General features: G+C 35.1%; 2 protein-coding genes and 10 non-coding genes across 12 annotated transcripts; 11 read left to right on the top strand and 1 right to left on the bottom strand.

The window, feature by feature from the left end:
• The first annotated feature begins 5307 nt into the window (after positions 1-5307).
• Positions 5308-6019, top strand: LOC111810713 (ethylene-responsive transcription factor ERF027-like). Its single transcript, XM_023697469.1, has one exon. It carries the CDS (start codon positions 5497-5499, stop codon positions 6001-6003), a length of 507 nt encoding a protein of 168 aa, XP_023553237.1. The 5' UTR covers positions 5308-5496; the 3' UTR covers positions 6004-6019.
• A 7536-nt stretch (positions 6020-13555) lies between these two features.
• TRNAG-UCC lies at positions 13556-13627 on the top strand. Its single transcript has one exon. It is a non-coding gene; the product is annotated as a tRNA-Gly (tRNA).
• Positions 13628-14889: 1262 nt separating this feature from the next.
• Positions 14890-14961, top strand: TRNAG-UCC. Its single transcript has one exon. It is a non-coding gene; the product is annotated as a tRNA-Gly (tRNA).
• Positions 14962-15027: 66 nt separating this feature from the next.
• On the top strand, positions 15028-15099 carry TRNAG-UCC. Its single transcript has one exon. It is a non-coding gene; the product is annotated as a tRNA-Gly (tRNA).
• Positions 15100-15165: 66 nt separating this feature from the next.
• TRNAG-UCC lies at positions 15166-15237 on the top strand. The gene has a single exon. It is a non-coding gene; the product is annotated as a tRNA-Gly (tRNA).
• Positions 15238-15303: 66 nt separating this feature from the next.
• On the top strand, positions 15304-15375 carry TRNAG-UCC. Its single transcript has one exon. It is a non-coding gene; the product is annotated as a tRNA-Gly (tRNA).
• Positions 15376-15431: 56 nt separating this feature from the next.
• Positions 15432-15503, top strand: TRNAG-UCC. Its single transcript has one exon. It is a non-coding gene; the product is annotated as a tRNA-Gly (tRNA).
• Positions 15504-15559: 56 nt separating this feature from the next.
• TRNAG-UCC lies at positions 15560-15631 on the top strand. Its single transcript has one exon. It is a non-coding gene; the product is annotated as a tRNA-Gly (tRNA).
• Positions 15632-15697: 66 nt separating this feature from the next.
• Positions 15698-15769, top strand: TRNAG-UCC. Its single transcript has one exon. It is a non-coding gene; the product is annotated as a tRNA-Gly (tRNA).
• Positions 15770-15835: 66 nt separating this feature from the next.
• On the top strand, positions 15836-15907 carry TRNAG-UCC. Its single transcript has one exon. It is a non-coding gene; the product is annotated as a tRNA-Gly (tRNA).
• A 66-nt stretch (positions 15908-15973) lies between these two features.
• TRNAG-UCC lies at positions 15974-16045 on the top strand. Its single transcript has one exon. It is a non-coding gene; the product is annotated as a tRNA-Gly (tRNA).
• Positions 16046-17564: 1519 nt separating this feature from the next.
• Positions 17565-20748, bottom strand: LOC111810716. Its single transcript, XM_023697472.1, has 4 exons — positions 20476-20748; positions 19576-20392; positions 19096-19262; positions 17565-17993 (listed from the first exon to the last, which is right to left on the bottom strand). The coding sequence occupies exons 1-4, from the start codon at positions 20655-20657 to the stop codon at positions 17786-17788; spliced, it is 1374 nt and encodes a 457-aa protein (XP_023553240.1). The 5' UTR covers positions 20658-20748; the 3' UTR covers positions 17565-17785.
• Positions 20749-23504: the final 2756 nt, after the last annotated feature.

Genomic DNA, 23504 nt, shown 5'->3' on the forward strand with positions numbered 1-23504 from the left:
AAGCATGATAAATAACCTTAATATCTCCAAATATAGTTTATTAACCACCACAATATTTGTTAAATAAGGTAAGGTCGTTGATTATGTTTTAGTTACTAATAGCGGTTTATATGAAATTTTCTTTCGTTCTTATGGACATTTTTGTATGACAAAGTAATAAAGAAACAACTAAAAGGATTACATTGGGAAATAATAAAAAGGTGCACCAGGTGCGCCACCACCATTAGAATACATTCCTGGAATCATTCGTTGCGTTTGATTGAGTTAGTTTTTTTTTTCTTTCTCCCATTTGAATTAGGTCAAATTTTTAGAAAACAGAATTTGTGCTAGTTTAAGGATTGACATTTTTTTGTCGGGTCAACTCGAATAGCTGGAAAATAGGGTTACAGTCTAACCCAACCCTATTTTAAAGATTATTATAAAAATAAAAAATATTTGACGTTTTTAATCACGTTAGTAATGCATTGTGACTCTTGAATATTTGATATTTGAGTTGTATGAAGTTTTAGTTATTAATGTAACATAGATAAATAAGATTTTTTTTAAAAATAATCTTAACTTAACAATCTAATCTAACCTAACCCAACGTGAAAATGGAAAGTTGGGTTGGGTTGTGAAATATATTCATATTTATCGGATTACCAACTCAATAAACTCAAAATTTCGGGTTGATCCAAAAGATATTCCAAATTCAACCGGTGTACATCACTTGTGCTCCCAGTGGTCTTAAACAAACACGTGCATGCATCGCAAGGTATTTTGGGTAATTTCAATGACAGTATCATAGCGTTACCTATAGTTTCTTGGCGTTCTAGCTATCTTTTTCATCCAAATGTGGGGACGCACATTAGAGAAAATATATATATATATATATTCCTTTTATTTCTTTAGCTTTTATTTTATTTTATTATTATTATTATTTTATTTATTTATTTATTTATTATTATTATTATTATTATTTATTTATTTTTTTTTTTTTGTAGGAGTTCAAATTTTTATTGGTACACGTATCTAAACTACATTTTCACGGATTGATATAGTTCTTTAATATTTATATATTTTTTAAAGGAAAGATATCCATGTCGGTTGATGACGATATCACCAGGACCATGACACATATATATAGTAGTTACATTTAATTTCATAAATCATACGTTAACATTGTTATCTTTAATATTTATTCTGGTTTTTTTTTTTTTTTTGTATTGTTTTAATTTTTTTTTTAAATACGCAAGTCCATGACATTATTTTATAATATTTTAAATGATTATTTTGTACAAAAAAAAAAAAAAAGTATTATAACAAATAATATTTGGATCGTATCCAAACCATATGAAATAATATTGACATGTATATTTTTTTAATTTATGTTTTACTACCAAACATAATTTAGAAATAATGTGTAACGGTATATATCTTTGAGAATAAACGTGAAGGACGAGAGTGGAATATTAAGCTTGTATGAAGCATCACATTTGAGAATAAACAGGAAGAATATAATGGATAAGGCTCTAACCTTGACAACTACTAAGCTTAAAGCAATGAGCATGAGTTCTACCTCTCGGTTTGGAGAAGAAGCTAAGTATGCTTTGAAGTGACCGATCTATAAAACTATGCCGAGGTTCATGAATAGGAACAATATCTCTCTCTATCAAAACAATCCATTGAAGAACAATATTTTGCTTAGTTGGATTACAACGCTCTCCAAAAACTTTACCAAAAAGAATTTGTTGATTTTCCAAGGTGAAACCTTTTCATTTTTTTTGAAAAACACATATATCTTTCGAAGGATTCAAAGTAAAGAAATGAAATATATATATATATATATATATAGGTGGTTGAAGGATTTGGCAATTGCGCCGATCAAAACAGCTACAAGAATGATCGAAAAAAATATGTTGATAAACGAATTCCAATTTCAGGTTGTTACCATTTACAGAACATCAAATGCAATATAACGTGGGATCTCCCACCTCTTTTGTCGTTCAAATTTAGTCTCTATACTAAAAAAGCTTAATGATGACCACGAGAAAGACGCGTTTGAAACTCGAGTAGGGCATAGTAAGAAAATAGAAGCTAATTAACCAAGAATACCTTTGCTTGTCTACTTATGAAGATGAAGCAAGTACATAGATGTGGAGGAACAATGGCCATTACTTAGTTTCTTTTCTTTTCACATCCAAAAGTACTTCGACTTCGACTATTCCTCGTGGCAGTGTGAAAACTATTCCAACCACATCAACTCTTTCTCCATTTCAATTTTTTCAGTCAAATCAATGGTCCATGTGTTCTTCTTCATTTACTTCTACTCTCACCTTTTTGTTCGAGAATCTATTTTATTCTTCAACCATAAGGTATTTGTTTAGATTGTTGTCAGTTAGTATCTAATTAAATCTCTAGGAGTTAGATTTAGTTTTTGATTTGATTTAGTTTTGATTTGAATAGATTTTATTTTAATTTGTTTACTGTTTGTTATCAGATTTTCTGAATATCTTTTGTATTCTGTGTATAAATACAGAGCATTCTTGCTCTTCATAATTCAATCTTCTCATCAATCATTCAATCAATCCCTATTTCACTAACACATACTCATATTCGGGAAGGTTTATAGGTTAGATTGGATTGGTTCACATTATTCAAGTCGTTTATGAAAAAAATACCTTTTAAATAATTAAAAATTATTTTTAACCATTTATAAATTTTTTATTTATTTGAACTCGGAGTGGGGAAGGGAGGGAAATAATAGTAGAAAAAGATGGCCCTATTTCATTTATTTATTTTAATTAAACTAAATTTGACTTTGACAAGTCAACTATGGAAACTTTTGATGAAATGTTAAGTTTTATGTTCGTGTGAAAAATCCTATAAGTATTGTAATGTCAAAATGTCAGACTGACAACTGACAATAGACAGGTAAGATTGTATGACTTGGTCTCAAAGAAGAGAGACAAATGTTGGAGCCATCAGATATAAAAAATAATATTGATTTTGAATTCTAGCTTGAATTCTTAGTTTGAAGCGTTACATGCTCTCGGTCTCACCTCCATTGATTTTACGCTCCGTCTCAATTTGTCCCTTGTCTCTTTGAATTATCGTACTTTGAAACTCATACCTCATTGATGTTAAGGATTGTTGGGATGGAGTCCCACGTTAACTAATTTAGAGAATGATCATGGGTTTATAAGTAAAGAAAACATCTCCCATTGGTATGAGACTTTTTGGGAAAACTCAAAACAAAGCCATGAGAGTTTATGCTCAAAGTGGAAAATATCAAATGATTGTGGAGAATCGTGATTCCTAACATGGTATCAGAGTCATGCTCTTACCTTAGCCATGTCAACAGAATTCTCAAATGTCGAACAAAGAAGTTGTAGTCTCGAAAGAGTAGTCAAACAAATGGTGTACTTTGTTCGAGAGTTCCACCATAGGCCTTAGAGGAGGCTCAAAGTGGACAATATCATAGCATCATTGTGGAGAGCCGTGATTCCTAACAATCAACTATTCCTTCTTCATAGATCAAAATTAGAGGATCTGATCGAAGATTCAGCTGTTTGAGGGTTGTCATAAATGTGAGTCGAAGCTCGCTAGGGGTGTTTGGGCATCAAAGAGAAAGATTGGCCCTGCTGTGAAGAGACTTATCGTGTCGGTAACCAGACCCTCACCATGCGCCAAACCAAACCCTTGGCATCAATCTACCGTACAAAACACTTATGTTGAGAAGCTCGTGGTCTTGGCGGAAGTCAAGAGTCGTGGTAGCCATGATTAAATAATAATAATAATAAAAATACTCGTATAAACTTTCAAAAGTTTTATCGATACTCTAAACATTTTAAAAAAGTTCGTAAATACTCTTATCATTAGTATATGAAGGGAATCCTTACATGGGCGTTTTGCCTTTACTTAAAAAAAATGACGTGACATACGACTTGAGTATTTCGAAGAATATTCAATGAGTGATCCCACTATAAGAGCCATACTAATGCAATCACATGCAAATATGCTCTAGAGATCTATCTCTATCTCATCTCATACTATACTATGGGTGGCCTATAGTCTAGACTACTATAGATGTGTAGTACTTCCCTACACACGACCCACTCGTGCAAGTGCGAATCTCTAGGTCGCTCGCACACCTCTTGGACCCTCTCTGGTTAAGCTAGCTGTCTGTAGCAACGTCCGGAGGTTAACGGACCACTAATGTCACGCTCACCATGAAAACCTTTATCATCATATTGTGCGCGTCTGCACTCATCATCTCTCTGTAGCGATATCTACATATTGTGCGAGTCGCCAGAATTTTCACCAGCAGATCTATGTAGACTTTTTTATTCCCGAATCCTTACAATATTAGCCCTGTAAACACATTGACAACTTGAAAACAAAATTTTATGGAAGATGTAAATGGATTGGTTTAAGGTTAATTATAAATAAGGTTTGGGTTGTGTTTAAAAGCTTGGATCCATTAAATATGGTACCATACGTCCTCTACCTCTCTTTATCCTACACAAATAGGACATGCCACCTTGTCTAATTGTTGTGTTTTTTTGTTTTTGGTACTAGATTTTGTGATTGGTTGGGCCCACGAGAATGGGAGGTAAAAGAAAATGAAGAGGTATTGTTTTTAAGAAATGGAAAGCATGTGTGTTTGGTTGGCATGCATGTTATTATAGAGGTGAGGTTTGTGTGATATTAGTAAGCTCACTTATCACTCTCATTGGAATTAATTGGGTGATTGCGTTGGGTGAAGCGTGTGATGTTATGCGGACAAACCCTAAATCCAACTCCTTCATTCCAATCTCCTTGTTTCTTTCCCCCACGAACTCCCCACGCTTTCACTTTTCCTCTTTCGATCATATTCATTTAAATTCTCTCTTTCTCTCTTTATTCTCAACTTCACCTCTCTCTCTCTCTCTCTCTCTCTCTCTTAGTCTCTCTCTCTCTCTCATAAATCTCTCTCTTAGTCTCTCTAGCTCTCTCTCTTAGTCTCTCTCTACCTCTCTCTCTAGCTCTCTCTCTTAGTCTCTCTCTAGCTCTCTCTCTCTAGCTCTCTCTCTCTAGCTCTCTCCCTTAGTCTCTCTCTACCTCTCTCTCTAGCTCTCTCTCTCTAGCTTTCTCTCTCTTAGTCTCTCTCTAGCTTTCTCTCTCTTAGTCTCTCTATCCCTCTCTCTTAGTCTCTCTCTAGCCCTCTCTCTTAGTCTCTCTCTAGCCCTCTCTCTCTTAGTCTCTCTATCCCCCCCTCTCTCTTAGTCTCTCTCTAGCTCTCTCTCTCTCTCTCTCTTAGTCTCTCTCTAGCTCTCTCTCTCTCTCTATCTATAAGTCTATAGGAGGCTGACCCAAATATGCCTATACAAAGTGTAGGCCAATAGACCCAACCCCTTTACTCATCAGTATCTACTACTGCCCACTTAACTCCTACAATCATATCCACCTATCTGGTGCCGGTGCTTTCCTTAATTTTGACCAAATATCATACCTTTTCTCTATTTGACATCTTTCATGGCCTCTACCTCCTCCAATAGACATGGCAACTACAAGGGAGTCCGCTGCCGGAGTGGCAAATGGGTGTCGGAGATTCGTGAGCCACGTAAGACTACTCGAATATGGCTCGGCACGTATCCAACGTCGGAGATGGCCGCTGCTGCCTACGACGTGGCTGCTCTGGCTCTCAAGGGTAGCAATGCTGTTCTCAACTTCCCGGACTCGATTCGCTCCTACCCAATTCCAGCTTCCAAATCCCCAGCTGATATTCGTCTCGCTGCCGCCGCTGCTGCCGCGACGAAAAAGGTTGATCAAGGAGAAAGTAATAACCCTATCTGCCACCAGTCTACTCCGTCCCATGAGTTCGTTGACGAAGAGGCACTGTTCGGAATGCCCAATTTGCTGCACGACATGGCGGAGGGAATGCTGTTGCCGCCGCCGCCACGAATGAGTGACTCGCCGTCATCACACGACTGCTACTCATGGAACTCCACCGGAGATGAAAATCTTTGGAGCTACCATTAGAGGAAAAAAGAAACAAAAATTAACCCTTAAAAAAAAAGTTCTCTATTAATTCGAACATATTTAATCCGATCGTGACAAAAGAAAAAACAAAATTTTGCTCATCAAACGAGAAAACCTTAAAAATTGGAATAATTTTGCTCATGTTTTTGCTTCATTCAGAAGCTGTTTGGAACAATAGAGAGTAAACCTTAAATGAGCTGAGTTGGAAAAGAGAGATTTTGAGTTAGATTCTCCATTTTTTTTCTCTCTCTTTATGATGAGATAAAGAGTAAGAGAGAGAGTGTGTGGCATTGGAGATTTTGATTGGTAGACAAGTTTTTGTGTTAAAATATGTTTTTGTTTGTACTATGGATCTATGAACTGTCAGTTGTCGGTAATAATTCAGTTAGTTGTTATGTCAGAGACCTTTTTATGTTCTTTATTATTAGAATTCAGTGTTGTGTTCCTCATTACCCTTTCTTATACATCAAAGTTTCTATTTTTTCCATTTCTTTTCTAATAAATGGGTTAATTAGTACTTAATTTATACTTACCGTCAATGTATGAACGAGAATTGTTTCAAAATTTACATTAATACCCTTATCTTTTAAAAAAGAAGTTACAAAATTTCATTATCATTAAGTTTATGGATGATGGAACAGTCATAAAACTACCACATTTAGTCAAATTATGTAGTCTATATCACGAAGAAAGGATAAATTCTAACGAACCCGGAACTTAAGGACTTCAATGTTTTAACAAGGTTGAGCATTAATACTTGAGTGCGAGTTAATATGTCGTTTAAATTTAATACACAAAAAGATAGATATGTCATTCATATTAATATAATCTTTTTAGGGTTTACCAATTGTAAAAATATTTAGAAAAAGAATTAGTTCAACGGAATGAGCGAAGTTTTTTAAAATTCATGAACATTTTTTTAAAAAAGTACTCATTATTTCGATAGAAAAATTCATGAGCATCGTAACATAGGACGTGACCCATTGAAAAACGTCCCATACACTTTATAAGAAGAAATGATGCAACCTTTTTGAAATTGAAGGCACGTGAGCTTAGAAAATCTGTTCTTTCTGTTTCTATAGAGTCTTGTATTAAGGGGACACCGAAGGCCCAAAAATACGTAAATGTAAGGTTATATTTTCAAATATATTCGAAATCATATAGTTTAAATAAAACATAAAAAATACAAACCAAATTAAATTTACACTCCATCATTGTCTCTAGATAAAACTCGACAATAGTATAAGTGGTACTTAATTGAACTAAAAACTCATCCCGTTAACAAATTTGCACTACGAGCTTAACAATCTAAGGATGATGAATCAAACTTCTAACCTTTGATCGAAGACAGAAAATTTGATCAGTTGATCTGTGTTCAAATTAGCTTATACCGATTATTATTCAACTTCGGAGTGAGACATTTCAATTGTGTCCGTTTTCGAGCTTTTAGCTGAAAAAAAGACGAAGATTAACATGTGATTTGAAAATTTTGATGACATAAGTGACTTCACTTACATTACCATTCACGTAAATTGACGTGGTAGCTGGTATATAAAAATTGATTATATAAATAATTTTAACCGAAATAAATGGTAAGAAGAAAATGTACATTTTACAAAGAATAAAAAATAAAAATAAATCTATAAATGTATCGACATTGATTAGCGGTGGTTCTTCGACTTATTGCCTGCAATATTTGACTTTTATCTCGAAAAAATATTTAATATTTGTATGACACGTTAGTAAATATATAATAACAACAATATCATAGAATTTAATCTACGTGTAAGTCTATAAATCATAGCTAACATGAATATAATTCATTAATGAGGATATTTAACTAATTCGATTAAATATAATGTTACGCTTAAAATATATTTTTGAAGACCTATATATAACAACATATCGAGTAAAATTATCCCTTTAATATATTCGTTTATTAAACCGATGAAAATTTAATGCGTGTTATTTAACTTTAGCTAAGATTATTGATTGATATCTGAATTTATTTGGTTTTAGTTATTAATGTAATATAGATGGTGGATAAATGATTTTTTTTTAATATTAAAAAAAATGAATAATTTAATAATTTGAGATTTGATTGAGTTGTTCCGATCACTGATCAACCAGAATTGTCAGATTGGTCCAAAAGATTTTTCAGTCTAACCCGACCTAATTAATTAATATTTAATGTATAAAAAAAACAAATTTAAAGAAGTTATGATTTATATAATACCTGATCCAATAACCTAAGACGAGCCAACCCACATACGAGATATAGGCTCAGCTTCTCAATTTCGGTTCATACAACAATCTAAACCGAACCGCTCACTGATATTTTTAACTTTTGAAAATAAGAAAAGTACGAGTCGTTAAAGAACAACGAGTTGAGTTGTCACCAACGAGTCGGGACCATAGTAGGTTGAAGATTTGAAAAAATATGGAATCGTGAAAGAGATTTGTGGTGAGACAAAGTCGGCCATGGAAATGAAAGTTAAGTAAAGAAATGAAATGGAAAGGGATGTTGGTGGTTTATTGTGGGTTAGGTGAGGCCGCCGCAATATCTTTTAGGACTTTTTGAAGCTCCAAAAGTTGAGCTTTGACCAAAACCATGAGGATAATAACTCAAACAATGGCCGACATTGTCTACCATTCATTTTCATCCTCACAATCTCTCCTTTTCTTCCCTTTATTTCCCTAAATGCAACGATGATATAAGGCTTCAAGCACGTGTATAATTTTGTAGCCGACTACATTTTTCGGTACGATAGAAACTGGAAGTAAAATTATGTCGGGTTAAGTTCGAATCGGATGGAGATTTTAGCATTTCGAGAATATAATGAGTTTTTTGCTCGAACAAAGAATATTTAGATTATGTTTCATATGCCAAACTTCTGTGGCGGTAAAATCTTTAGACGTTATAAACAATAGTGTTTATCTCCTGTAGATAGTCATTGTAGATGACGAGCGTTATTTAGAAGTAAGTTTATGAAAATATTGTGTATTAAATGGCTATCTTTCCTCAAGTGACGAAAGATTGTTAAAACTGTCACCAAACGATTAGTCTTTAATTCATTGACAATAAGAAATATTGGTCGAATTTTGTTTTGTAAGAAATGATGCGTAAAGCGAAGAAGAATTGGTCGATAGGTGAGAGGAAACTTTCAATGTTGATGGATGACTATTTGAGAGGATTGGACAACTTCGATTACCCATTAATACTTTATCTCAAATATACTCTTGAATTTTAAAAAATGTTTCAAAAACATCTTTGAACATTAAAAAGTTTCATAACGTCGTTCAACTTTGTAAGAAAATTCAAAACTATCCTTTTAACATTAGTACCATGTTTATCTGCCGAAGATATTCATGAACTTTTAAGAGTAACATTAACACCTTTATGGGTCAGCCTCATTGTTAACACATCGCCTAGTGTCTGGTTCTGATACCAATTGTAATGAGGAGAGTGGACACGAGACTGTGTGTCAGTAAGGATGCTGGCCCCGAGGGGGGTGAAATGAGGGGTCCCACATTGATTGGAGAAGGGAATAAGTGTCAGCGAGGATGCTGGACCCTGAAGGGAGGTGGATTGTAAAAGTGTCAGAATATGTCTTAAGAGTGTGCGGATTTTACCACATGTTCGTGATACATAGAATTGTAAAGAAACTTAACTATTTACTAGAAGAAAGCACAAATGCGTTTTTTTATTACATTTTCTAAGTCTCCTTACAAATACAACGTACATGGATTTATGTAGCCTCAAATGAAACTCTGGACCTTCCATTAGACATTCCAAGAGTTATTCATACTTTATAGACATAATTAACCACTATGTAAATGTAACCTAAAGTAAATAAAAAGTTCAAAATGCATTAATGAAATATCATAACTCTAAATTATGATCCACCCAAAATTTATAACAATGAAACTTGATTCTTCTTCAATGTGGCGTGAATTGAAATATCTTTTGATAATTTTGAAAATATTTTCTTCACATCTTTGTTGAAGTTTTTATTACATGATGGATGTCTTTGTTCGTATCATTTATAATAACCTATGATTAATTGAAAGTTTGTAACTTTCACGGCTATCAATACCATAATGGTCACTAGGTTTGTTTGATTGAGTCAATTCTATTTCACCAACATAGTATCACTTGGATTTTCAGGCACATCAGCACTTAAGCAAATGTGTACAATTTGCTCCCCCATTTTCGGTGGTAGAATTTCTTCAATGTTGTCCAAGTTTGATAATACACCCTTATCTGAGAATCAGCCAAGAAGTAGTTTTACTATCGACTTGATCGGAAGATTTGTTTTATGTATGACGACACGTTTCCAAAGGCCCTTGCACGTGTCATTAATGTTTTATATTATATGATTATGTGACTATATTATATGATGATAAGACTATGATATATGATGACGTGACTATGTTATATGATGATACTATATGATGTTATACAATGATATTATATGATGACGTTATATGATGATGGTATGATGATGATGATGCATGATAACATGACGATGTAAGATGTATAATGATGAGAGGACTTACTATGACGTCATTCTATATTAAGATGATGTGCATGCATTAAATGTCATGATGCATTATGACGAAGATTTTTCTAATACACAATCCTAGTTAATGTTAAAGATGATTAACGTATGAAAGCCAATGCATCTATGATACTTAGAGTAATATGTGAACGGTGTATAGGATTGTGTTTAAAGATGATTTAAACATGAAAACTATAGGAACCTCATGCATTGTGTGTGTACATATACATCGGGTTTCTTTTTCATTTATGATAATGAGTATAGACGTGTACATTATGATAATGATCATCATCATCATCATGTCTCGCATGACACTCATGGGTCTGCTGACCTCCAGACATCGCTACGGACAACTATCTCGACTATGATGGGTCTAGGGGGTGCAAACCGCCTAGAGATCCACGCTTGCACATGTGGGTCATGTGTAGGGAAGTACTACACATCTAATTTTGTTCGAACTGGAGGTCACCCATACGATGGTTTTAATGATAGGTTCCTAACCATGAGTTACATTTGTGTTGCATTCCCTAACCCCAACGGTAGAGTCACTTACTTGCTGAGTCTTTCTTAAAATACTCTAACTATGTGCTACTTCTATTTCAGGTAAAGGAAAAACACCACTATACAATTGCCGACGATATTGCAAGTAGAGACCATGACACATGCATAGGACAATGATATTTTATTTTCTTAGACTTAGGTTATTATATAGTGTTTTTACCTTTAATATTTTATTTGTGTTATTCAGTATTTCCTTCTATTGTTTTATGATAACTGTGTTTTATGATATAACCTCAAATGTTTAATTTAGCATAAGAACATAGGTTATGATGATGGAAACGACTTTAAGTTAGTAGAAATATAGGGTCGTTACAGATGATGTGAACAATGGATCCACATAAAGTTTTAGTTTCATTTTAAACAATTTTAGGTTCTAGTTGTGTTAGAGGCTTAACAATAGATGCATTATTGGATGTATGAAAAGTGATAAAGTAATCGTATAAAGTTGATAGTGATTCTGGGACCCTTATTTAGTAATCATATAAAGTTGATAGTGATTCCCGGACCCTTATTTGTTTTCGTCCTATCTTTTTCATCGTGGTAAGAGATTAAAACCTTGAAAATCACACGTTGTAAGCATCAAATAAGAACTAAATTTGGTTGTACATTCATTTCCTTAAAGAGAGTACTAAGTAGAACATCAAAGAGAGTGAACGAACATCATTATCTCAAATTAAGCGACAAAATTTATAATTCAACCAAACAAAAAAATTAAAACAACAGGAGTTTATAGAAATACATCCAACAAAGAGTAAAGAGTACATAGAAGCACTATGCTATGAACTACTTTCAAATGCATTACTACACTACCATTGCTATATGCATCACACGACAACAAATATATTTGAGATAAAAACATAAAAAAAAAACGATAGTTCGATCATATTGGCATAGGGTCCATAAGCATCATGATAATAAACTTTTTGGTTTCTCCATCAACAAATGTGTAACCATCTATTTCCTTATAAAATAGGTTCGAAATTCGAGCAAAATTCAACACGCAGTCGAGCAAATGGAACATCATTATCATTGCAAATTTGTTGTTGAATGTGTCCATAAAATTCAAGTATAGCTTTGTAAAGTCCTTTCATGTAATTTGGGAGATTCTCAATGCAATTGACATCCCACCTAAAACATAATGCAATTGATTTAAAAGGCATTATTAGAATAGTTTAAACAAAGAGTGGAAGGGCTAAACCTTTGGATTGCATTGGTGAATAGCTCAAGCTCATCCAAGGTAGCATACGCATCATACATATCATCAACAATGGATATCAAACCAATAATTTTGGCTACATATCTTCTAACGTTGGAGTAATTTGGTGCATAATGTACTCCCAATGCCCAAATAAATCACTCTACCACTCTATCTCGAGCAAAAGATAATTTCTCCAACTCCAAATCTTTTGCTAGTGAAAGGTTTCCACATTCTTATAAAAGGTATTTTGTTCTCCCCTCGACTGACGTGGGATCTTAAAATCCACCCGTTCAGGGCCCAGCGCTTCGGTGGCACTTGTTCATTTCTCCAATCGATGTGGGACCCTCACCAAATCCACCCCTTTCAGGACCTCGCATCCTCGTTGGCACTCATTCTTTTCTCCCATCGATGGGGAACCCTCACCATGTACGTGATATAATATTTTTATGCGGAAACATTCGTTTAAAAGTATGATAGAACGATGTCATGGACTTGTATGTTTAAATAAGAGTCTTAAAGTAAAACAAAAGAAAATATTAAAATAGCAGTAATCTATCCTAACCTAGTCTATGAAAATAAATGCAACTACCCTATGCAGTTTTCATGGTTTTTAATGCAATGTCGTCAACCATATAGAAGTGTCTTGTCTTTACCTGAAATATAAAAGTAGAGAGTGCATGAGTAGTTTAAGAGATAGTCAGTAAGTGACCTACTATCGAAGATAAGGAATTCAAACACATACAACATGAATGAGACCTATCATTTAAAATCGTATTCTCTTAAGCGGCTTTCTAGTCCGGGTCATCGGATGTGTATTTACTACTCTACACACAACCCATACGTGCGAATATGGACCCACTAGGCGGTTCGCAAACCTCTTACCGTATTGGTTGGGCTAGCGTACCTGATGTTGTTGTCAGACACTCGAAAGGAATAACGAACATTCGTAGCATCAATTTTAGAACTTAATGTTAAACAACTCTACATTTTTGTCGATGTATGAATTAATTTAATATTAAAGAGAAATGCTTGAATTACATAAACAATGACGATTTTTTATTAATATGTGTGCTTTTTATTTTCATTTTTGTCCATTTTTCTCTACTTATTTGAAAGAATATATATTATAATTTTTCTGAAAATTTTCTTAGAAGAATAATTTAAATTTTATTTGAAAAAATAGTTATAAAGAATAATAGTATAATAAAAGTGACAAATTTGTATACAACAAGCGTTTGTAGTCCAACGGTTAGGATAATTGCCTTCCAAGCAATAGACCCGGGTTCGACTCCCGGCAAACGCATATGCTTTTGCAATTCTACTGATTTCAGTTAAATTTTGTACTTTCTATCTCTAGCCTGTTTGAACTATTTTTTTATTTTTGATAAAAAANTTTTTTTTTTTTTTTTTTTTTTTTTTTTTTTTTTTTTTTTTTTTTTTTTTTTTTTTTTTTTTTTTTTTTTTGTCAATTTCCCTTTTCAATTTCCCTTTTGGTTCTCCCGGAAAAGACGGTTCATTTTTTGAATCCGATTTAATAACAAAAGTCGAAAACATCTCGAAAAATCAGCAATTTCTGCTGGGCTAATTAAATTAGTAGGAATTGGTCCGAGCATATCAAACTCAAATCGAACCAGCCAAAATATCGGTCTGAAGCTGTAGAGAGTGTATTCTCCGACTTGCTTCGAACCATTCGAGTGGGATGATATTTAAATAAATGTGCAAGTCCATGGTTTCATATGCAGGGAGTGATGTCACTAATTTAAGGCAAGAAAATAAAGGGCATTACATTCACGTTTAGTATTTTCCCATGAGCGCATTAGCAAATCATTAACCGAAAAGAATTGGTCCATGTGACGATATATTGAATATCAAAACCTAATCAAGGAAGTGACGAAGAACATATATTTTTTAAGAAATAGAGGTTCCCTTAGTCGAAGGGGAATGTTTCAAAGATTTTATTTTAATTTAACCGGGATGTTATGAGTTACTATGATGTCTCTTAATTCAATAATGTCTCGTAACTTGTGTAATAATAGAGTTTTGATAAGAATGGATGAAATAATACAAATATGCATGTACGTCTTATACCAAATTTATTTCATGATAAATAAGGGAGTATTATTTATATCATCTCATTGCACCATGATTCTTAATGTGAGATCTCATGCATACGGTATGTCAGCGGCACATGGATTAATCAACCATTCTGAATTTCATGTTAAACAACTCTGCGCCCCACTTAAAAAATTTATAAACTCATATTAAATAACTTTGCACAATAAGCACAGATCACACGGACTAAACAACTTAGCACCTTAGACATAAATTATTTAACTCTACAAATGAAATGACTTTAGACTTAATAATAACTCGACTTTGTTCTCTAAATGTATACTTTTCATACGTTTATTAGATTTTTTTTCAATGTATAGNTTTCTCTATTTATTTTTGAAAAAAATTATCTGAAATTTTTTATTATTATTTTAGAAGATTTATTTAAATTCTTTTAGATCATTTTCAATAATTTTAAGTGTATAATAAATATGATAAGATTCTGCACAAAGAGCGTTTGTAGTCCAACGGTTAGGATAATTGCCTTCCAAGCAATAGACCCGGGTTCGACTCCCGGCAAACGCAACTTTTTAATTTTTTTTACGGCTATTATTTTGTTTTTTAGGTAAACCTTTTTTCTTCAAACATCTTGCGTTTGTAGTCCAACGGTTAGGATAATTGCCTTCCAAGCAATAGACCCGGGTTCGACTCCCGGCAAACGCAACTTTTTAATTTTTTTTACGGCTATTATTTTGTTTTTTTGGTAAACCTTTTTTCTTCAAACATCTTGCGTTTGTAGTCCAACGGTTAGGATAATTGCCTTCCAAGCAATAGACCCGGGTTCGACTCCCGGCAAACGCAACTTTTTAATTTTTTTTACGGCTATTATTTTGTTTTTTTGGTAAACCTTTTTTCTTCAAACATCTTGCGTTTGTAGTCCAACGGTTAGGATAATTGCCTTCCAAGCAATAGACCCGGGTTCGACTCCCGGCAAACGCAACTTTTTACAGCTATTATTTTGTTTTTTTGGTAAACCTTTTTTCTTCAAACATCTTGCGTTTGTAGTCCAACGGTTAGGATAATTGCCTTCCAAGCAATAGACCCGGGTTCGACTCCCGGCAAACGCAACTTTTTACAGCTATTATTTTGTTTTTTTGGTAAACCTTTTTTCTTCAAACATCTTGCGTTTGTAGTCCAACGGTTAGGATAATTGTCTTCCAAGCAATAGACCCAGGTTCGACTCCCGGCAAACCCAACTTTTTAATTTTTTTTACGGCTATTATTTTGTTTTTTTGGTAAACCTTTTTTCTTCAAACATCTAGCGTTTGTAGTCCAACGGTTAGGATAATTGCCTTCCAAGCAATAGACCCGGGTTCGACTCCCGGCAAACGCAACTTTTTAATTTTTTTTACGGCTATTATTTTGTTTTTTTGGTAAACCTTTTTTCTTCAAACATCTTGCGTTTGTAGTCCAACCGTTAGGATAATTGCCTTCCAAGCAATAGACCCGGGTTCGACTCCCGGCAAACGCAACTTTTTAATTTTTTTTACGGCTATTATTTTGTTTTTTTGGTAAACCTTTTTTCTTCAAACATCTTGCGTTTGTAGTCCAACGGTTAGGATAATTGCCTTCCAAGCAATAGACCCGGGTTCGACTCCCGGCAAACGCAACTTTTTAATTTTTTTTACGGCTATTATTTTGTTTTTTTGGTAAACCTTTTTTCTTCAAACATCTTGCGTTTGTAGTCCAATGGTTAGGATAATTGCCATCCAAGCAATAGACTCGGGTTTGACTCCCGACAAATATATGTTTTTTCTCCGATTATTGATTTCAGTGAAATTTTGTACTTCCTATCTAGCCTGTCTGGACAACTTTTTGTATCATATTTTAATTTATAATCTGTAAAAAAGAAAATTAATTTATGATTTTTTTTTTTAATTTCCAAAATTTCCCATTTCCACGAACCTTTTTAAATTAATTTTAAAATTTCCATGGTATTTATTTATTAATTTGGTACTCATTATATTCATGATTGTTCCTTTATTTTCCTAAGATAAAAAAGTTGAAATCCTTGTTTTTATAGTTTTTTTTTTCCCTCCATTTTCTTTTTAAAATATCAAATCAAATTTTAGAAACTAAAAAAAGAGTTTTTTAAAGTTTATGTTTTATAATTTGATTAGAATTCAAACATTAAAAAAAAAAAATCATATAAATGAATTTGAGAGGAAACCAGCCTAAATTTCAAAAAGAACAAATTAATAGTCATTCCCCTGTATCTCTACTTTCTTCTCACTCATGAACATAGTTGGATGAACTAATGTGAATGAGTGTAAGTTTCGGGACCCAAACACGATTGGTGCTGGACCATACTAAGGGCTATCGTAATAGTAAGAGAGGCCAGGTAGTGACAATTGAGAGATTGTCATTAAGTGTTCCTAGTCACATGGGAAGAGAGGTCAAATGGCAAGGTTATACGCTCGTTTGAATCCTTGTGAAGTATAATTCACATCCAAGCATCTGATTGTGGAACGGGGCAACACCCATGAAGCTCCAGCGGAAAGGAAAGGTCTGATAAGCTGTATGTCTATGGGTGCAGGATTCTTCAAAAAAGCTCGGGCTAACTCAGAAACCTAGAACCTTAACTTAGCAATGAAGGACGGAGATATTTTATAGGAAAATTTCTATTTTAGGCGAACCCCACAATAATAAGAATAACCTCCAATATTGAAATGACAAACAACCCCAAGAAAGTTTAAAAAGATTTCCTTGGAAAGATGGTCAATTATGAAGAAGAAAGAAGAACGTATTCCCATCTTCAACCAACAACCTTTCAAGCCCATACATGAATCCTTCATACATGCAAGTACATAAATAAAGAGATACATAATGTATTGAAGATGCAAATGAATCTCGATTTTTAGGTTCATTTTGTCTCTTAGATGAATAGGTGCCTTTCAACTCTTCACCTTTGCTAGTAACCTTAGCGTTCTTCTACCAGAACGAGATTTGAAAAAGGATCTTAGAATGCCTGGGATCGAGCACGAGCAAGGAGGGTTTCTTTAATGCCTTTTGTTGCCCAACAAACACTATTATAATGCCACTGGGGATATATATATTATCCTCTTAATCGAAACAAAAAACAGAAACAAACAAACAAATAAATAAATCCTACCGACTACGCTATAAAATAAGACAAACATTGAACAATTTCAATTGAAGATGTGTAAAAGCTAGAAGTTCCAGAAAGAGTTCAAAATAAGTGTCCAACAACTTAGTGACAGAATTTTGGTAGCGATAAAGATATTATATTCCCGACCAAAAGGATAAAGATCTAAATCTCCGTTCTCATATATTGTTGAACTCACCTACTGTCATCAGAGATCGCGTTTTAAACACACGTGTTTATCAACTAATCGCCAGTTAAAGCTCGCGGCCTATGCTCCAAGGTAAGAAGGGACATCCCAGTCTGCGATACTGCTCGAACGAATGACATGTTAGCAGTCAATGTTGAGGCATTCCAGTAGTCGCCAGTACCAAACACGATCTTGTTCTTTAAAGCTAGCTTTCTCGTGGTCGGGAGACACGTCATACGTTTTGATGCCATGTCTGGCACAACCCTGTTTCATTTTTCAGACCAATCAGTGCACTAAAGTGTAATCAAGGACGGAAATATCTATAAATTGGAAGGTTAAACATCAATATTAATCGATATCCTTGACATCACTTATAAATACACATAAAACATAGAAAAATCTCAATAATATATGGATAGGAATACTATCAACAAAATTTATAACCAAGTTTTGGGAGTGTCCAAGCTATAGCTTGTCCACACACCTCAATTATTCTCACACAACAATTACCTGATCCCACTACATTCGACTGTCGAGGTACTTGTATGATGTTAAATTCTAGTAGAAAGCCACCATAACTTGAATTCATTTCTTCTCAGTAACGGTCCAAGCCCACCGCTAGCAAATATTGTCCTCTTTGGGCTTTCCCTTTCGGACTTCCCCTCAAGGTTTTTAAAACGCGTCTACTAGGGAGAGGTTTCTACACCCTTACAAACGGTGTTTCGTTCTCCTCCCCAACTGATGTGGGATCTCACATTCTCGGTCTTTTATTGTTTACAAGACCCTTATAGATATGGTGTTTAGCCACCTAAGTCATTTCTACCTACTTTATGTTTCACTCTCAAATGCACATCAGGATGGCCAAGATTCATGAGAAAGAAATGCAAAAATTCTATTGGGTGTTGAAGGTATTAAGCACTTGGTGGGACGAGATCATGGTGGCATGCTATGTGATGTCCCACATTGGTTGGGGAGGAGAACAAAACACCCTTTATAAGGGGGTGGAAACCTTCCCTTAGCAGACGCGTTTTAAAGCCTTAAGGAAAGCCCGAAAGGGAAAGCCCAAAAAGGACAATATCTGCTAGCGGTGGATCTGGGTTGGGTTGTTACATGCTAGGAGTGGGCAATTGGCATCTAGAGTATTAAAGGAAAACCTATGCTCTTTGCAAACATTGGGAGATTTCCAATTAACTTCATCTATCAGAATACATATTCACTTTCAGCATATAGCAATCCTGGACAGACCCATAATATTGTCTCCATTTTTAGATTTATGAAACTAAAAGTGATAAATCCAAATTATCTACGTATTTCAAATGAATGAGGAAGATTAAGGAACGACAAAACATCGTTTGAATGGACTCACATGATGTGCTTTAGTAAGTAGTTTGCTCTGGACTTCTCGTACGGCCCTCCACACATTGTAACTAGTTCCTTGAACTCAGAGTGAACACTTTGGCATATTATACCTCTTTTTCCAGATAAAAAAGAACTCAGCTCCACAAGAATCGGCTTCTGAATTTCGGACATAACCTAGCAGGGGATCGAGAGAACAAATTACATTGGCTACAACCAAAAATAATAATAATACTAGTAAGAACAAGTTCAGATCATTTAACACGAGCAAGGAAATCAACAAACTAATTGATTGGTAAATCAACCTTAATTTTCAGCTCTAACAATTCAAAAACATGGGGAAGATTATACTGAAAATAAGATCTACTGATGCTTTAAATCAATACTCGATGGTTACGAATTTAGGCCACGCTAAGTTGCGAGTAAAATAGTGGCTAAACAGGAACAGAAAAATAGTACAGGGTAATGCTCATCTGGAAACAAAACTCACCTGATCAATAACAAAATCATAGTTACTCTTGTACTTCTGTTTCAATTCATCCTCTGGAGTAGCCAATAATTTAGCAACACAACCATTACTAATGCCTGATACTAATGCAATCAATGCCGTGGTATCGAAATTTATTAGATCAGTATCACCATCCAACAAATGTTCCAAACTCGTGGATTCGAGATCTTCGATCCCGATCATAGGATTAGGTTTCATTGCCTTAACAACAGAGCAGAAAGGAACCCCAAGATCTCTCTCAACATACTTGTCCAAAATCTCTGGTTCATCCACACCAGTAGAACATAATTTACTGATGCAATTTGAACTCGTAATCCCGCAATTCCTATCATTAACTTTTATTTCAAGAACACAGGCTTCTTTATATCTTCTTGGAAGCACATTAACCCAATCATCATCAATCTCAGAGAAATCAAAATCGATGTCTGAGAAACTGAAATTAAACTCCGTAGCCCTAAATTCATCTCGGAGTCTTTCGAGAATGAACTGATCAAGTCCATGCGAAAAAAACAAGATGATCGAGCAAGGTTCCAAGGCCTGCAAAGAGCGAGCCGCATCGACCACTTCCTCAAGCCGAGATTTCAATCCCTTACTCCTATGGCCCCTGTGCCAAGAAATATACCTAGGTTTTCTATCGGATACAATAATCCACACAGGATTCCTATTCAAAGTGCAGATTATATCAACATAAACAGCTTTTGAACAGGGAGATGGAATCGGCTTACAGACACGTGAAATTCCAGCGACGGAAGGATGTTGAAGAATGTGAACAATGGCCTCGAGGTGCCCAATGTTCAAGCTGTATGGAAATCACGATCAATATCAGGAAAGATACGTAAGATTCGAAACTGTAAACGGTTCGATTTGAGAAAATGGCGGAACCTGAGCGGGGTGGATGACGAAGAGGAGCAGCGAGAGAGGAAATTGAGCTCGCGAAGAGCCAATTTGTGGAGAGTTCGGCTACTTGAAACGGAGATGTTGGTGGAAGAAGGTAGCGCTTCGATCATGTCCATAACCGCTCTGCATCTTTGCTTGGGCAATTCTACTGCATCTGGTTCTGCCATTGTTGGGGTTCATTGGCGATCACGCATCTTCATTGCAAGAAATATCAATGTCCCAAATTTCATCAAAAATGCCCTAATGCCTTGGAAAGAATTAAATATTTAGCATCAATTTTGAAATTTTAAAACCTAGGGAATAAAAATGTTGAATGAGATTTTGTTAATGGAAGTCCTCGTTGCCACAAACCTCGAGTCGTTGTCATTAATGGAAATCATGGTCAAGTACTATTGCCTGTATGAGCCTACGTCTCACTCTCTCAAGTTCTGATTCAAGCATAATGCTATCTAATTGTACGTGCATCCTATCATTAATTTAACATTTCACAGGTACGTCACGAGAGCTAGGATGAGTAGGGCAGTCGTAAGTCAAAATCAGAATAATTTTCGGGGTTGAAGCAGACTTCTTAAGTGGGAAGAGTCTTACCCATCAATGAAGCAAGAAGATGAGAAATGGTTCTGAGAGGAGTGATCATGAGAGAGGCAAGCGATCCCATAGAACTACTCCAAGAAGTGAGTACATATGTATTTCTTGAGTCATCGCTCACGGGAAATGTGAAGAATGAAGTTGCAGCAAGAACAGAAGGGTGTTAGTGCAACAGTTGTCACATGAAGGTGCCCAAGTAAAGACGTTGAAGGGACTATGTTAAAAGCTTCTATACTTTGCTCTAGAAAGGGATGTGGCCACGACGACTCCTCAGAGAATATGCATGTTGAGCCCAAGATGACCACGTTTGAGGTGTGCTCCTCCTAGCTAAGACGATGATATATTAATGCTTGTTTTGCAATAGTTTGTCTAGTGAGTCGCAGATAAAGTCCGAGAGAAGTGCGAGGTAGGTCCCTGATGAGATAGCCCACAACCATAGGATGCTTGTTGTGCTTATGTTGCGAGTCTCAAAGACCGAGAGAAGTGTGAGATAGGTCCCTGATTTTTAGACATTTATTTCATGCAACTCAGTTAGTAGTTAGTCCGCCGTTTGGATCCTCATTGGGATGATGCCGAGATTAAGTGGGAGAGAATGTCATAATCCATGATACGACTGTGTTCTTAAGAAAGTCATTGAGAACGATGACTAGTTTAAGTGGAAGAGAGTATCGCAGACATACTATAAAGGTAGTAGGTTGTGATCCCTATATATAGACAGACAAGATGACAACATAGAAGTGGCAGCCAAGCAAGTAGTCTTAGCAAGACAAGATAAGTGTCATATAGTTGGTGAACAAATCGATTTATTATTCGATGACAAGAACACATCAAAAGATGATACGATTTCACTTGCAAGTAAGTGGAAAAGGTGATGTATTTTAAGATGATAGAGGTTGCATTCAGCAAAATAGTTGGATTGACCGTGAAAGCCAAAACTTAGAGGAAGTGAGTTCAATATAAGGGTGAACACCCTCGTCTCAATAACAAATGGGTAAGGAGACAAAAGATCCATTTGTCTCGAGCCTCGCTTGGGAAATAACCTTTCAAGGAGCTATACGTAGAGATCGAGATTATCGAGGATGTAATACAAGCCTAAACCCTATCAACAAATTAACAAGGTATGCCAATTGTTAGGAGAATCTCAAAGATAAAGAAGCCAATCTTTAATACACGTTGAGATTTCCCCTTATACTGATGATACCTCTTATCGTTCCTACCAAAATATGATATTGTTCACACTGCTTCTTTCCCATATAAAATTCGATTGACTAATACCGATAAAGCACGAGAGCCACTCCCTTAGCCTATTAGCAAGAAGTTCATAATGCAATTATACATGATATTAACACAAAACTAGTCGAAAGTCACCTAGGCCAAACATTCGACTTCTTCCGAACTAATGTGAAGGCTTGTGTAACGGTTCAAGCCCACCACTAACAAATATTGTCTTCTTTGAGTTTTTCCTCTCGACCTTCCCCTCAAGGTTTTTAAAATGCATCTGCTAATGAGAGATTTTCACACCCTTAAAAGAATGCTCGATGTGGGATCTCATAATCCACTCCGGGAGAGCTTTCCACACCCTTATAACGAATGTTTCGTTCTTCTTCTCAACCGATGTGGATCTCACAATCCACTCTGGGAGAGGTTTCCACACCCTTATAAATAATACTCCGTTCTCTTCTTCAACCGATGTGGGATCTCACAGCTTTGGTGCCTCCCACTCTTCGATTTGTGGGGATTTCTAGATTCAGTGAATTTATTACGCAAGATTCTAAATACCTTCCTAATTAAAATATTAGAAGTTATTATTTTAAAACGAATAAATATAAAAATGTAGTATAAATTGTTTAAAAGTTGAAGATTGACTCTTACCTCACATTTGACCTAAAAAAAAAAAAAACATGTCTTTGACTATCTAGAGCTGAACTTTCCAAGTCAAAGTCATGGATATATGAACAGCTCAAGTCATGATGTTTCACTATAAAGGTAACAAACAATCATTCCTATAGAAGATCATACCCATCTCCTAAAAAAGCCCAACTTTTTTTAGATTCTAATTCTTATAATAAAGATTCCAATCCACTCATGTCTTACACGACAAAATGCACCACCATTGTCACTCAGTCCATGTGTCGCATCCTGTCCTGTCCTGTCGTGTCGCTCCGACAGCTCTTTGACTGTCCATTCCCGAGGTTTCAACTCTAACGAGTGGTAAATCCCGGCGGCCCACAAGGCTTGCCGGCCGGAGATAAACAAATGAACAATGGGTACAAAAATTCCACTGAAATGAAAAGAATTAATTGTTTTTTTTTTTTTTGTTTTTTTTTTCCCAATAAAATTTAAGATCCACACACCCGGATAACGATGTTTCATCAACTTCGATTTATTTACCATCTTGTCCTCCATTCCCTTACGGATTCCAACAC

This window comes from Cucurbita pepo, chromosome LG14, assembly GCF_002806865.2.
Source record: "Cucurbita pepo subsp. pepo cultivar mu-cu-16 chromosome LG14, ASM280686v2, whole genome shotgun sequence".
Lineage (NCBI taxonomy): Eukaryota > Viridiplantae > Streptophyta > Magnoliopsida > Cucurbitales > Cucurbitaceae > Cucurbita > Cucurbita pepo.